Source organism: Panthera tigris, chromosome D3, assembly GCF_018350195.1.
Source record: "Panthera tigris isolate Pti1 chromosome D3, P.tigris_Pti1_mat1.1, whole genome shotgun sequence".
NCBI lineage: Eukaryota > Metazoa > Chordata > Mammalia > Carnivora > Felidae > Panthera > Panthera tigris.
The window spans coordinates 5,595,902-5,610,543 of record NC_056671.1 but is presented as its reverse complement, the minus strand read 5'-3'; the positions used below and the strand labels follow the sequence as shown (position 1 = coordinate 5,610,543).

The following is a 14,642-nucleotide window of genomic DNA, read 5'->3' as shown; positions in this document are numbered from 1 at the left end:
CTTGTGGCTCGCTCATGTGGTGCCCCCGTTCGAGTGGCTCCCTTCGTCCTAGAGCCGGGGGCCGCCCTCTCCTCTCCAAGCCCTAGTGCTCCCGGGGGAACCAGAAGCGAGCACGTGTGCCTGCAGGGAGGCTGTGCTCGCCACCCTCGGCTCTGGTTCAAATCCCGGCTCTGCCACTCACTGGCTGTGTCCCCGGAGATGAAGGAATTCGCTTCTCCGTACCTCAGTTCTTTCACCGGTGACATGGGGACAATACCGCCTACGCTTCCTGGGGTTGTGGTGAGCATCCCGGTTAACACATGGCGGCTGGAGCCCACAGAGCATGACGGACGCGTCAGCTATTATCTGTCAGCACCGTGGCCTTGAGCAAACCGCCCGCCGTCTCCCTGAGCCTCAGTTTCTCATCCGCGCAAGGACACCAGGCGGGCCTCGCACTTGGCCGAGCTCAGCCCTCCTACAGCAGGCACCTGACAGAGGTGCCCCAGGAGCTAAACCGCAAGGGTCACCCGCCCCCGACGCTCACCTCTTGCCCCCTTCACTGTGGGGCGAGCCGCGAGCCGGGGCGCCATGGTCCGGGGGCGGGAGGTAGAGGTCACTGGGGGGGCGGCGCAGGTCCAGGACCGGGCAGCTGGCTCCAGGGAAGGAGTAGAGGGGGGCCGGGAGGGGTGCGTTCAGCTGCTGCGGGTGGTGCCGCGTGTAATCCTGTGTGATGACCTCCTGCGGGCCGAAGGTGGGGGGAGGGGTGCGGGGGTCAGGCAGCAGCCATCCCTCCGGAACCTTCTGGGCGTGCAAAGGCTAGGCTGCGCTTTGGGGACACGGCCCGGCTCGGTTCCCGGCTCCCTGGGTGTTTCAGGCCCGCCCACGGCAACCTCAGCGTCCCCCTGTGCACGGGATGGGGGGCTCCCTGTCAAAGTGGTGGGCCCTACACGGGTCAGGTTCCAATGCCCAGCACGCGGGAGACGCGGATCACGGGCTCACGCACCAGAGGCTCCCCAGCTGGGTGAGGGGGTGGCTTCCGCATCTGAGTCTGAGAGTCTGGAATCCCTGACCGGCCTGCCCACGCCAGCCCTACCTCCCTGGTCCGGTCTGCCAGGACTCGGTTTACCCACCAGACCGAGAGGCTGCGTGTGACCCTCCCCCTCCCCCGGGACCTCATCCCCGCCCAGGGCTGGAGGCAGAGAAGGGGTAGTTACGCTGATGTGCTGTGCCAGGGTGACCACCCTCTGGTGACCTTTGACCCCGGGGGTGGTCTGGAGCAGTGGGCTGGACGAGGGCTGGCTCTCGGGCAGCGGCCGCAGGTGTGGGAGGTGCGCGGCCTCACCGCTGAGCTTTCCGGGGCCTGCGGGTGGAGCAGAGCTGGTCAGGCTGGGGGGCGGGGGGAGGGGGGACCCGAGGCGTGAGCCTGGCTGAGGGCGCGGTCCCCGCATCCCGACTCTGCCCTCTGAGCGTGGGGCTGGGCCAATTCCTCGGCCGCAGGGGGCCTTGGTTTTCCCGCCTGTGTGATGGGACAACGGCCGCCCCTGTCTCGCAGGGCTGTGGCGAGGGGGGTGCCGGGGTGAGGCGGGGCGCTACCTGGCTGCTTGTGCCGCAGGTCCCCCTCCAGGTGGCTCTTGTCGAGCTCCTCGAGGTGCTTGGGGAGCCCCTTGTCATGGGTCAGGCTGGGCGAGCTCACGGGGCTGACGGGCTCCACCCCATCGGGGCTGTAGCTGCCGCCGTGGTAACCTGCCGTGGGCGAGGCCCCGGGTCATGTCTGTGCCAGGACCTGGGGCCAGGGCCACCCCGCCCGGCCCGCCCCCCCGCCCGCTGGCTGGGGCCCCCAGATCAGACGGGGGCCGCGGGCGGATGGATAGAGGAAGGGAGCCAGACCAGGGGCTGCCGGCTGGCTGGGGCGGGGGACGCATCGAGAAATGGGGGAGATGGGGCAGTGGGGTGAGAGAGAGAGGCTGCTGGAGGAAGAACGCAGACGGACACACAGGGAGACAGGCCGAGAGACGGACAATGACCTAGGGACAGGGGGAAACACAGACCCGGATGGTGGGGGCCGTGGGGAAGATGAGTCTCCAGGGAAGGCAGTGCAGGAGTGAGATCAGCGGGCGGCAGGGGCCAGGGAGGGACACTCGGGTCCCAGGACCCGGTCTGGGCCACAGTCCCTGCAGCCCCCCGGGCCAACAAAGAGGACCCCTGAGAAGGGGCCAGAGGTGGGAGACCGGGCCCGGGACTATTCTTTTCCCAGGGGCTGCAGGGTGGAGGTCAGCAAGGACATGTGGGGCCGGGGCATCCCCGAGAGCCCCTCACGGCCCTGGCAGAGTGCAGGGGTCATTTCCTCCTGGAGAGCAGTGCGCTCCCCTGCCCTCCCAGACAGTCTGCCTCGCGGGCGTCCTCCAAAGCTGACTCACCCGCGCGGCAGCCGGCGGCAGCCCGAGCCCCTCTGCAGCCCCACTCCCTCTGCTCCCCAAACACAGGCGCAAAGGTTGGGACATGGGAGGCGCAGTTGAAGTCAAAATCACAGATCCATTCATTAAAGGAAAAAAAGCGAAAATCCAAAAAAAAAAAAAAATATATATATATCATGATAAAACAATGTGAAATGGTGAGGCGCCCCCAAATCAGAGGGGGTGGGCGGCAGCTTGAGGAATAGTCATCATAGCGTGCAATCGACGAGGACGCGTTTAAAAACAAAATACCAAAACCAACGTAAAATGGGGAGAAAAAAATAAAAAGCAGAGATCTGAAAATATCTTTAGGCCACAAGACGGGGTGGGCGGGCGGCGGGTCCGGAAGTCTTACCATCGCGAGGGGAGTCGTTGGCCAGCGAACCTCCTTCTCGCGGCCCTTTATCGTGAGCAATTTGACGCATGATTATCGCGTCTATGAAGGTGGCCGCTGTCAGGGTGGTCTTACCCAGAGAACGGAGCTCCAATTCCTGGATGGAAAAGGGTTTACTTTGAGTCTTTTCCCGGTGCGGGTCCGCGGCCGAGGCGGGCGGCGCAGGCTGGTCCGGGCTGGCGTGGTGGGGTGCGAGGCTCTTTGCTGGGGTGCGGGCGATGGCCGTGTGGCTGGAGCCGGGGGGCGCCAGGGGCCGCGGCTCGGAGCCTTTGCTGGGGGAGGAGGCGGGCTCCAGCCCAGAGCGGGCTGGGGGCTTGGCAAGGAAGGCGTGGCCAGCGTCCGCACGGGGCCGCTCGGGCCGGGCGACCCTTGGGGCCTCCTTGGGCAGCAAGACAGGCTCCATGAGGGTGGGGTAGACCCCGTCCAGGGTGCCACCCAGAGGACAGTGGGTGGTGGGTGGGAATGTGGCGGCCGGGCGGACAGGCGAGGAGGCAGAGGTGGACCTGGGGGAGGAGAGAAGGCGGTCAGGGGGCTGGAGCAGTGCCCCCACTAGGGGCCCAGGAGGCCGAGGCGGGGCCACTCCCTCACTCCAGCACCCTGATGAGTCCCCACTGCTCGTAGAATGAACCCGCCCTCCCGACATGGCCTTACCCACCCCACATGCCTTCACTCACTCGCTCACTCACGTATTCATTCATTCAGTCCGTCGTTCCAAGACTTCTTACTAAACACCTAGTACGTGGTCAGGCACTGTTCTAGACACTGTTCTAGACCTTGAAGGATACGGCAGCGAATGAACCAGACAAAATCGCCTTACGTTCCGGTTGAGCAGACTATATACAAGTTAACAGAGAAGTTACCCACGCTCAGAGCCTGGGAACCGGTCAACGACAAGTCAGGGTGACGGAGAATGGGGGGAGACTCTCGAGCTGGCAGGTGGGCGAGGGTCTGCTGGGGGCGCTCGAGGAAATGCACGCAACACAGCTACGTGAGGAGTTGGAAAAACAGGGGCAAAGGCCCTGAGGGGAGGCGGCGCGGGCGGTTAGAGAACCGTGGGAGAACAGCAAGGCTCTCCGGAACTCCGCCCCGGCCCTCCTCCTCTTGAGGGTCACTTGCCTCTTCCTCCAAGCAGCCTTCCCCAGCTGCTACGGTCTAGGCCGTAAGCCCCAGGGGGGACCGGCTGGGGAGAAGGAATGCACAAATGTACACTCTGATCTTCACGGGGTAAACGTAATTATCCCCACTTTGCAGATGAGGACACTGAGGCTTGGATGTGAACTGGCCTGACTCCAGCCCTGTGGCCTCTCCGTCGAGCCCAGTGATGCCACGAGGCAGTGCCCTGCCCTTTGCTGACCCTCGCTCCAGCTGCCAGAGGGAAAGGCTCGATGCCCGCATGACAGTTTCTAACTGGCTTGTTGCCAGTGTGCACAAACCACTTTGTGCTGAGCCATGATCTTGCTCTAAGCAGCCAGGTGCTCCCGCTTCGTGTAGCTGCTGAGTAGTTGAGTCAGTGAGGACAAAGCCAGTGCTTCTGGGAAACGGGGTTGTCATTTTCCCCAACTGGAACTGTGGTTGGGGGGTGGGTATGACTTAGAACAGCCAAATGGCGGGGGCGGTACTCGTATGAATAGAAGCTTTACCTCGGAAGAAACGCCTGCCTCCAAACAGGACTCTGGGCAGGGAGGAGTACGGAGCCCCCACCCCCTCGCATCAGGCAGCTCTGCCCGCAGTCCTGGGGGGTGGGTGTCATCAGAGGGGACCTGACCTGGGCCCCCTTATGAGAGTGACTGGACTCTGGGGGGGGGCACACATGGCCTAAAGAGCCTCTCTCAAGAGAACCCCTAGGTTTTGTCCAGGCAAGAGGGACACCTCCCCCAAGTCGGGGGAGGACCAGAAGAGTCTCTTCCCACAGCCCCCTCTTACGTGTCTGTCTCCTTTCCACAGACTATCCCTGAACCTGACAACCTACTCACCTACTCATCCACCCCTGCCCACCCAACCTGCCACCCACCCACCCAACTCACCATCTACCATCCATCCATCCACCTGTTCATCCACCCACCCACCCAACTCACCATCTACCATCCATCCATCCACCTACTCATCCACCCACTCACCCAACTCACCATCTATCCAACCATCCATCCATCCATCCATCCATCCAGCCATCCATCCATCCATCCATCCAACCACTTAGTCATCTACCCACCCATCCATCCATCCATCCAACCACTTAGTCATCTACCCACCCACCCAACTCACCATCTACCCATCCTTCCACCTACCTACTCATCCATCCATTCATCCAACTCACCATCCACCCACTCATCCAACTCACCATCCATCCATCCATCCATCCATCCATCCATCCATCCATCCACTTACTCATCCACCCACTCACCCAACTCACCATCTACCCATTCTTCCACCTACCTACTCATCCATCCATCCATCCATCCATCCATCCATCCATCCATCCATCCACCTACTCACCTATCTCACTCAACCTACATCCATCCAGTTACCCATCCACCCATCTATTCATCCAGCTCCATCCATCCATTCACTCACCTGTCTAACCCAACCACCCTTCCATCCACCCAACTACCCACTCATCTAGCCCAGTCACCATCCACACACCACCCACCCACCTATCCATTTCTCTCTCCACGTGCCCATCCCAACCCAATCACCTATCCATTTCCCTCCCAAATACTCACCCATCTATCACCTTCACCTGCCCTTCCCTCCACCTACCCATGCATCATCCATTCACCCGCCTGTCCATCTGCCGTCCTACCTCCTATTCATTTACACACCATCCATCTCCCTGCTCTCCCACCCATCATTCTCCTTCCCATCTCTCTCCCACCAGTGCACTTGTGCCCCCTAAGCCCGCCTGCCCGTCCGTCCCCTCCCTTGTGCCAACCTGGCCCACCTCAGGACTGTGGGCGTGCTGGGCTCCACGGAGGTGAGGATGCCCTTCATGCCCGTGTTGTGCAGCACGCTGGGTCTCTGCTGGATGGCGTCCTGGGCCCGGGGTGACATTGGCGAGTGCTGGTGGGAGTGGGGGGTGGGGCGGCCACTGCCGCTGCCGCCCCCACCCCCTCCGCCGCCGCTGCCGCCGCTGCTCTGCTCCGTACCTGGCAGGGACAGGCTGCGGGGTCAGGGGACGGGTCGCGTGGCCCGTGAGGACCCCCAGAGGCCGGGGCAGGGACTTCCGCCGCCCTACCAGGTCTCCAGATGGGCGCGTGCTCCACGGTGGTGGTGGACGTGAGGACCGGCTTCTCACGCTCCCGGTCACGCTCCCGGTCGCGCTCCCGGTCGCGCTCCCGCTCCCTCTCGGACGACGAGGTGGTGGCGGGTTTCGTCAAGTGAGTGGGACCCCCTGGAGACCAGAAGTCCTGTGGTTCAGCCCAGCGCTCAGGGAGGGCCGGGGCCTGTCCTCTGGGGTGGATGGGACAGGGGAGGGGTGTTACCTGGGGGGTGGATGGGCCGGGGCAGGGGTGTTACCTGGGGAGAGCGGGGAGCTGCTGAGCCGGCTGCTGAAGTGCTGGGGCGCTGTGGGGAGGTAGGCAAGGCGGTCCATGGCGGCGGCGGCCGGTGTGCCCGGGGTCGGGGGCACCAGCACGGGGAGGTGTGGCACTTGGGACAGGTCGATGATGCCTGCGGGAGGAGGTGGGGCCGGGGGGTTGTGGGCAAAGGGCCGGAGGGACCGGGCGCCCCCTCCTGGTTCTGCACCGGTCCCCTCGGGCCCCTCTTCTGGATGCCAGGCTCTCCCAGTCCCACCTCCTTTGACCTCCAAACCCCAGAGGCGGTCGTGCCCGGTGGCGGGCATCCGCGCACTTGGCTGGCCCTCTGCGTTCTGCCAGCCTCCCACCCGCTCCGGTCGGCTCCCTGTATTCAGTCCCCGATGCCTGAGATACCTAGCGTGACTGCTTTTTCCAAACGGACCCTAACTGGTACTTGGTTGTTGAAAAGAACCTTCCAGAAATGTTTCCAGAGGACGACTTGAACGCACTCACAAAGCAGCCACAGGCTGCTTTGTGAGTCGAGGGAGCCGGAAATTCACAGCCTCGTATTTTGATCTCTTTTGGTCAGGCCAAGGACCCCCATCTACGGAGAGTTCGCACGGGCACACGCTCACCTCCTGCGTGTGCATCCGAATGCACACGCTATCAGACACACCCCCACCCCCACGCTCGCGGCCCACACAACTCTCAACCCCGCGCCAGGTCTGCGTGCGTTCTCAAGGCTGTTCCACCGCCCAGGCCTCTGGGGTGACCGCGCCCCACGGCCTCAGCGAGAATACCCGCGTCCTTCGCACTCCTGAGCAGGCCGGGCAGACGAGGGACGGGGCCGGTTCTGGGGGCGCGGGATGGTGCCCTCCCCACCCACCTCGAGGGCCAGCGGCATAGTTGAGTGCCAGAGAGGATTCGCGGGGCGAGAGGCCCCTCAGCATGTCAGCCCGCTGGGCCATGGCGGTCGCCGCGTTGTGGTGCATCTGCTGCGAGGTGATGTAGTCGTTGATGATTGTCTGGCGGTTCTCCAGCGCCGCCGTATCGGGGTAGCCGCGGATGAGGTAAGGTGGGTACAGGTGCGGGTAGGTGGGGTTGGGGGCCAGGTGTCGGGGCAGGTAATAGGCCGCGGCTGCGGGGAGAAGGGGAGTGAGGTCAGGCTGGCTCACCCGCCCGTCGTTCCGCCCCCGGCCCGCGCACCCGACGGCCTCCCCCAAACACCGGCCACAACCCAGAACTGAGGGGCTACGCGCAGAAAAACCTTGCCTCCCCAAGACAACGTGGGGTACTTTTTATCGATAACGTTCTTTGGATCGAAGTTCCCCTAAAGGGCATCCACAGCGTGACCGCTAAGATCCCTGAGGGATGCATCCTTTTAAACAGATTTTCAGACCATGTCCGTCTGAGAAACACTCAGGCACTGTGGCCTCTTTTTGATACGTTTGCAATTTTAAAGGCACTGGTAAGTTCCACAGGAAACTGGGGCTGACAGGGACGAGGTCCCTGGCCCCGCGCTGTGGGGGTCTATGGGTCCCAGACAATCACCTGCATCGAGAGGGATCCCGCGGGGTATGGAGGTGGGATCGAAGGCCAGGGGGATGTGGCCGCGGTACAGGTCCACACCGCTCACGCCCCGAAGCAGGTGTTCGTAGGGCGAGATGGGGTGGGGGTGGTGCTCAGGCACGGCGCTGTGGGGGGACTTGGCGATCTCCCGGGGCGTGGACGTCAGCTTCCGGTCCTGGGATGCCTTGCTAGATGAGAGGCTGCCTGTGGGGACAGGCCAAGGGGGTGGCGTTGGACCTCTGTGCCACCGCTGTCACAGCCCCCAACACGGGGGCCGCCGGGGCCAGTATTTAGGGGAGGCCACTTGAGGGGGGCGGCTCTCGGGGATGCAAGGACCAGACCTCCTCCTTCACCTGTCTCTTTGCCTCCGGTTCCTGTGTTCTTTCATTTACCCATTTGCTGCTGTGTTTGTGTTCTTTTTTAAAAAGCTCATTCATTCATGCTTTCATTTATTTGTTCTTTTGCTCATTTGTTCCTTCCTTTCTTTACTTCAAGCAATTGAAAATATTTATGGAGCCTCTATTACAGGCCAAGCACTGTCGTAAGAAATGCAGCTGGCCCCGTCAACACAACAGGCAGGAAACCACACTGACGCGGCGCACTTAATGCTGGAGAGAAGCGACCCACTAGTCTTCAAGCGAAAACCTCCGCGAGATAAACGCTCCGGGGGACGTTCAAAACGTGACCAGAATAGTGGAGGAGGGTCATAAAAGCCTTCCCAAGAATGCGACATTTGAACAGAGACCCGAAGGACAAAAAGAAGCCACTTAGGTAACACTCTGCGTGTGGGGGAGGCTTCAGGCAGCGGGGAGAGCAGGTGCAAAGGCCCCGTGCACACTCAGGAACAGAGAGGAGAAAACCCGCTGGCCCGGCCTGTGGTGGATAAAGGAATGTGGTGACCGTGGCGTGCACAGCACACCGGGCCAGGTCCTACGGGCTGCTCACGGCCGTGGCTAAAAGGTGGATTTTTTTTTTTTTCCCCTAAATGCAGTGAGGAATCGCTAGAAAGAGTTAAGCATTAGAGTGGCGTGACGGGATGTGAATGTTTCAAAGGACGGCTCTGGCGGCATCCGGGGTGCAGGATACAGCAGGCCAGGAGGGGAGTTGCGGTGGCCCCCCAGGTGGGGAATCACGGTGGTCTGGGGGTGGCAGGGAGACGAAGAGAAATCGAAGCGTACTTTGGGGGCGGAAGCCACGGGCCCGGCAGGTGGAAAGTACGCGCCGGCCCGAGGGTGCCCCTGGTTTCTAGCCTAAGCTGAGGGTGGGTGGGGAGGCAGTCCCCCGAGGCAGGAGCCCACCCGGTGCCCGCACGCCACCCCCCCCCCACCCCCCACACCCCCCACGTACCCTCCTGCAGGCGTGGGGTGGGCTCCCGTGTGGTCACCGGCGAGCCGCGTGGGAGGTGGCCGGCGAAGGGCGCCCCGTGCTCCTCGTAGGCCAGGGGGCTTTGGCGCGGCTTGCCCAGCTCAGGCACGATGACCGGGGCCCCCCGGGTGATGGAGCCCCCCGAGCTGCCGGCTGCCCCCGGCCGGCCCTTCAGGCTCTCTTCGTAGCAGGCGCGCTCCAGCGCCCGGGCGTCGGCCATCACGTCCAGCGGGTGCACGGGCGGGAACGTGCGGCCGGGGCTGCCGATGATGGAGCGCACGTCATGCTTTTTGGAGCCGGCGGCGGACGGGCCAGCGTCATACTTGAGCGGGGTGCCCTGGGGAGACAGGGGTGTGAGCACCGGCCACAGGACGCCTCTGAGCCTCAGTTTCTCGGCCACGAAGCAGGAGCGACGGCTCACGCCTCCAGGGGCAGGGGGACGAAGGGCTTTGCGGAGCCTGACATGAACGCACGGGTCACCGCCCTGTCTGTCCCTGTCCCGGCCCCAGGGCCAACAAGCTCACAGGCCAGCCATGCCCGGAGCAAGCGGGGACCCTCCATCGGCCCCTGGAGCCTCGACACCCCCACTCCCCCCGCCGGCCCACTCGAGGTCACTCCAGGAAATTCAGCAGCAAAACCCAGTCCCACCGCCTGGTGCCCAAGGCTCAGAGGTCAGGGCTGAGGTCTGTTTGCTCTCCGGCCAGAAGGGGCAGCTGAATAAACAGGGGGTCATGGACCACAGTGCAGGCTGGCCGCCCCGGAGAAGCCCCCGCTCTGTTGACACAGCCTTGGGAACCCGGGGTACGGCGGGGGCCGGCGTCTGTAAGCAACAGAACCCTGGGTCTACTCACGGACGTTTTTGTCACTTCCGTAAGAAAGGGAAAGAGATACCCTGCTTCTAACGAGGATACTGTAGAGTCAGACTGGCCTTCCTCTGGGGTCCACGGGCAAGTCTCACCCAGGCCCCTGGCGGTGGCTACCGTCCCCACTGCTTCTCCGGGCATCGGGCACCTTCCCCCCAAGGGAAGCTGGGTCGCCCTCCCGGGATACCCTTCCCAGCCCCGTCTGCCTCACGGCCACGCAGCCCCAGGGACGGTTCCCACCGTCCGTCCTCCTTCCGTCCGGCCACCTCTGACCACGGGAAGGGACGGTGGTTTCCACTACCGGCTCCTTGCACAACGGGAGCTGATCGTGCCCTACTGGGCTGGGGCCTCCTGGGCAGCCGGGGCCGCGGGGGTGCAGCAGGCTGGTGGGGGAAACGGGACGCCGAGAAGCAAAGGCGTTGCAGTTTAGGAACATCCGGGTTTCACCAACTGCCGTTCACTTGCTGTGTGACCCTGGGCAAGTCACTTCACGTCTCCGAGCCTCCATTTACGCACCGATAAAATGAGACGCTCAGAGCGTGGCTGCGGGGGCTAAACTGGGCACGACGCAAGGTGCTCAGGCGGCACCCGGCCCGTAACAAAAACCCAGACAGCAGCAGCCGTTTGTTTTCACGGTGAGCTCGGGGACTGTAGCGGGCTGCCTGGGCTCTCTGGGCCTCAGTCCTTCCAGCCGAAGAATGGGGATAATGGCTACAGACCCCACAGGGCGTAAATACAATTCAATGAGGTCACGGATATAAAGCCCTCAGCGCAGAATCCGGAACGCACACGGCAAAGGGTCAGCGGTGAGCAGCTGTGTAATCTCGGGCAAGGTACCCACTGAGGCCGAGCCTCAGTTTCCCCATTTGTAGAGGCCAGGGAAGCGGCTGTCCTGCCCAGCCGGCCCGTTACCTGCGTGATGGAGCCCTCCTTGAGCGGCCGCGGGGCCAGGGGCAGCTCGGGCGTGCGCCGCAACTCTTCCCGGGGAATCTCGTGGATGGAGCGGCCGGCCTCCTTCACCGTCGCCACCAGCCCCTCGTGGGCCGGCTTCAGCTTCAGGGGGCCCAGCGCCTCCAGGGGCCGGGCCTTGTAGGCCTCGGCCAGGTCCCGTGGGGGCGGGGGCGGTGGCGGCGTGCCCTCGCGTTTCAGGAGCTTGGCCTCCCGACGGAGGTAGTCTTCCTGGGCCTCCACGTAGGACCGCGGGATCCCTGCCGAGGAGGACAGGGCGCTGGCCCTCGGCTCTGCGCCCCACCGTGCCCCGTCCTACCCTGGGGTCTCCGCCCTCCAGTGATTCTGGAGCCAGACGACCTGGCTTCTAGTCCGCACCCGCCGTGTGGCCTTGAGCACGTGACCTGACCTCTCTGAGCCTCCGAGCCTCGGTCTCTTCACATACAGAACAGGACTACTGATCGAAACCCCTCACCGAGTCGCGCACGTTCAGTGAGATACTGCAGACGGAAAGCACGGGACGGGGCCCGTAGCAGGTGGCTGGCCACCGGCCAGCCGCGACAACGTGGGTGACGTGACGACGGAAGCTGCCGGTGAGTGCCAGTAAGCGGTAACGCCGGCCTCACACGACAGCGCCGAAGCGGCACTTGGTGAGGACCGAGCACGAAACAGGCTCAGCAAACCTAGCGAGGGCAGGGCGGCGGCTGGTAATCTGCTTTCCCTCTGCGCTTCTAAGGAACGAGCGTCCCTGCTCTCCGTTTCAGCCCGTGCCCGTACAGCTCACGTACGGCTCCCCGCCCCCGCCCGCCCGGAGGGAAACCTCTGAGGGCTCGTGAGAGCGGCCCTGAGGGCAGCGGGTGGCCGGCTGGCACCTTGTGTGATGGAGCCTCGGATGTGGTGCTGCTCCTTAAGGTGGTGGGGGCTGTGTCGCTCCGGCGGGATGGCCCGGCCCATGAGACCTGGAGGGGGGCAACCGCGTCAGGGCTACGTGGGTCCCGTGGCCACTTGGAAAGCAGTCCCCACGATGATGGCGGGGGCGCTGGCAACGGACCCTCTTGGTGGGGGACGGGGGTGCCCGTCACCGCCTCCAGACCGCCTCCAGACTGACCTCAGCCAACCCCAGCCCCGGGTTTCCTCTCCGGAAAATCGGGCCAACCGTCCCCGCCCTCCCTCCAGGGGGCGCTCTAAGGCACCAAGTTGGGAAGGCCCCCCCCCCCGCCCCCACCAGGTCCCGGTGCCCACCTTCGATGCCGGCGGAGGAGATGGCCCTGCTGACGCGGCCCTCCATCATGTCGTAGGTGCGCTTGGGGGCGGCCGTCTCGTGCGGGGGTCCGGAGCTGCTCCTGCCGTCCTCCTTGGAGCACTGGGACACAGATATGCCACCTGGAAAGCAGACCGCGCTCGTGGCGGGGGGCTGGCGGCCCACAGGGCCCGGGGACAGGAGACGCGGCCCCGCTACAAGGCCCGGCTGAGCCTCGCGGGGAACCCCAGCGGGCAGTCCTGCCAGGGCCTGAGCCCCGACCCACCGTCTCAGGGGCGTGCCTTCGGCCACACGTGGCCACGTGGGTGTGCACGCAAACACGTCCTCACACGGGTGCCGGCTTGGGACACGAACAGCAGCGCACACGCGTGCGTGAGCAGAGTTCCAGCAGCAGCGTGCGACCATTTGTGTGTGCACGTGTGGGCATGTGCACGTACACACGCAAGCCTGGCCGCCGAGAACGAAGCGAGGCCGTGCGTGCAAATGCACCTGTGTGCCTGTGTCCTCGTGCACACGTGTGTACAAGCGTGGACGCGCCTTACGAGTCCACGTGGGGAGAGTGTACAATCTGGGAGCGCTGGCCGTGGCACACGTGGCCTTGCTAAGCCGGGAGAAGCCCAGAGGGGCCCCCCAGACAGGCCCGGGGTCTGAGAAGACAGAGGCCCGGCCTCGTCCGGCAGGCTGGAACCCCGCCCACAGCCTCTCCCCCTCAGGGCGGCCGAGGCCCGGGTGTCGGAAGTAAGCTCCCCACGGCCCCAGGCCGCCCCCCGAGAACCAGCTCTGCCCCCTGTTCCTACACAGAGTCCGCTCCAGAGGCTACAGGCCGGCGGCCTGCAGACACACAGGGCTGCTTTTCTTGAGAACTGATCACTGATATTTGAACTCGGTGGTTTCAGACCAAAATGGGAAAAAGTACATGATATACAAGGACAGATCAGCAGTTGGCTGGTGGCCTCCCATCCACACGGGGCGACGTCCACCACTGTCGCACCAGTCGCCGTCCGGGCTGCCCGGGGTGGGGGGGGCCCGTCCCCACCCCCTGCCGCCTTCCACCCGGCCCGCCGCCCTCACTCGCCACACAGCTCCAGGAAGCACGTCAGGGACTTGAAGGCCTCGTGTGCCCGCATCCTGCACATGACCACTCGAGAGCCACAGGGGCTCAAGAACCGGTCCGGGGACCCGAGCAGAGCCTGTGCCCTCCCTGCCCACACACACCTCGACCCCAGGCCCCCCTCAGCCCCTCCCCGGGCCCTCAGCCACACGCCGACGCTGGCCCCAAACACGCAGCCGATGGCCCGTCCCGCGGCCACCCGGCACCACCTCCACTCCTGGCCAGCACCGAGGGGGCGGGGCGGGCACAGAGGAAAAGAGACGCCCGCTCGCCAGAGGAGAAGCAATTTAGGGCCCTGCAGTGCCAGGGACTGAGCAGAGGTGAGTGCTCAGTGCTGAGAGGGACGCCCGTCGGCTGCGTTCTGCTCCAGTGCCCTGGGTGCCCGAGGCCGCCAGGAACCTCACATCCCGGCTCTGGACCCCCAAGTGCCCGCGTGCAGGGTGCCTTGGCTGTGGGCCCTGAACCCAGAAGGGGAGAGGGGGCGGAGGCAAGGGGAGGTGGAGGGTCACTCTGGCCATCGCCTCCCGCCGGCCCCCCGTGTGCTGCCGTTCAGAGCTCAGTGTTGGCCAGAACTGCCGGGCTTCCGCTCTCTGGCCTCAGTTTCCCCGCTCTGCTCTGGCAAGGCTGGCCACAGCCTTTAGTTTCCTAAACTGTAAAGAACTGAGCAGAGGTGAAAGGGAGACCAGCCCTCACCTGATGCTGGCTTGCATCCTGCAGGGACAGGAGGGTCACCACCTCTCTGGTCACGCTTCATGCGGTCACCCAGCCCCGGCTCCCGGTGAAGCCACCTCAATGGGCCAAACACCCTGCTCCCCCGATCCCAAGCCTCCCGGTCTCTCGAGGGGCCAGAGGGTGGCCAGAGAGAAGGACCGCTGTGACTGTACATCCGTAAAATGGGGACGAAAGGCTTCTCCCTGGTTCTCGACCACTCAGGAAGGGCACCAACTCCCCAGATCTGTTTTCCAAAGGCATCTGGCTGCCTTTCTACCCCCACCACGTTTTTCTGGACCCTCCTCTCTTGAGCAGCTCTAGAAACACCAAAGCCTGGGGTTTAGTGGACAGGGCTGGAGAAGTAGGTTTCCAGCACTCACAATCTGCATCTCACGTGGTGTCCTGAGAGCTCTCTGAGCGGGGGGCCGCATCCGCTGGGCTCCCCATAAACCCCACGTGGCCCCACTTTCCTCCAG

At 64.1% G+C, this 14,642-nt stretch overlaps 1 protein-coding gene across 17 annotated transcripts in view; it reads right to left on the bottom strand.

Annotated features, from left to right (window-relative positions):
* Positions 1-14,642, bottom strand: part of NCOR2 (nuclear receptor corepressor 2) — a 181,336-nt gene that overhangs the window by 8,029 nt on the left and 158,665 nt on the right. For 11 of the 17 annotated variants that reach the window (XM_042962549.1, XM_042962542.1, XM_042962540.1 and 8 more), the window contains 13 exons: positions 12,326-12,466; positions 11,956-12,042; positions 11,048-11,343; positions 9,255-9,609; positions 7,890-8,111; positions 7,225-7,476; positions 6,340-6,492; positions 6,059-6,214; positions 5,765-5,969; positions 2,902-3,329; positions 1,573-1,722; positions 1,194-1,339; positions 524-717 (listed from right to left, as the gene is read on the bottom strand). In XM_042962549.1, the coding sequence (XP_042818483.1) occupies positions 524-717; positions 1,194-1,339; positions 1,573-1,722; positions 2,902-3,329; positions 5,765-5,969; positions 6,059-6,214; positions 6,340-6,492; positions 7,225-7,476; positions 7,890-8,111; positions 9,255-9,609; positions 11,048-11,343; positions 11,956-12,042; positions 12,326-12,466 (2,785 nt within the window). Of the gene's footprint in view, positions 1-523; positions 718-1,193; positions 1,340-1,572; positions 1,723-2,787; positions 3,330-5,755; positions 5,970-6,058; positions 6,215-6,339; positions 6,493-7,224; positions 7,477-7,889; positions 8,112-9,254; positions 9,610-11,047; positions 11,344-11,955; positions 12,043-12,325; positions 12,467-14,642 lie in introns of all 17 variants that reach the window. The other 6 variants (XM_042962536.1, XM_042962539.1, XM_042962547.1 and 3 more) reach the window with 1 other exon arrangement.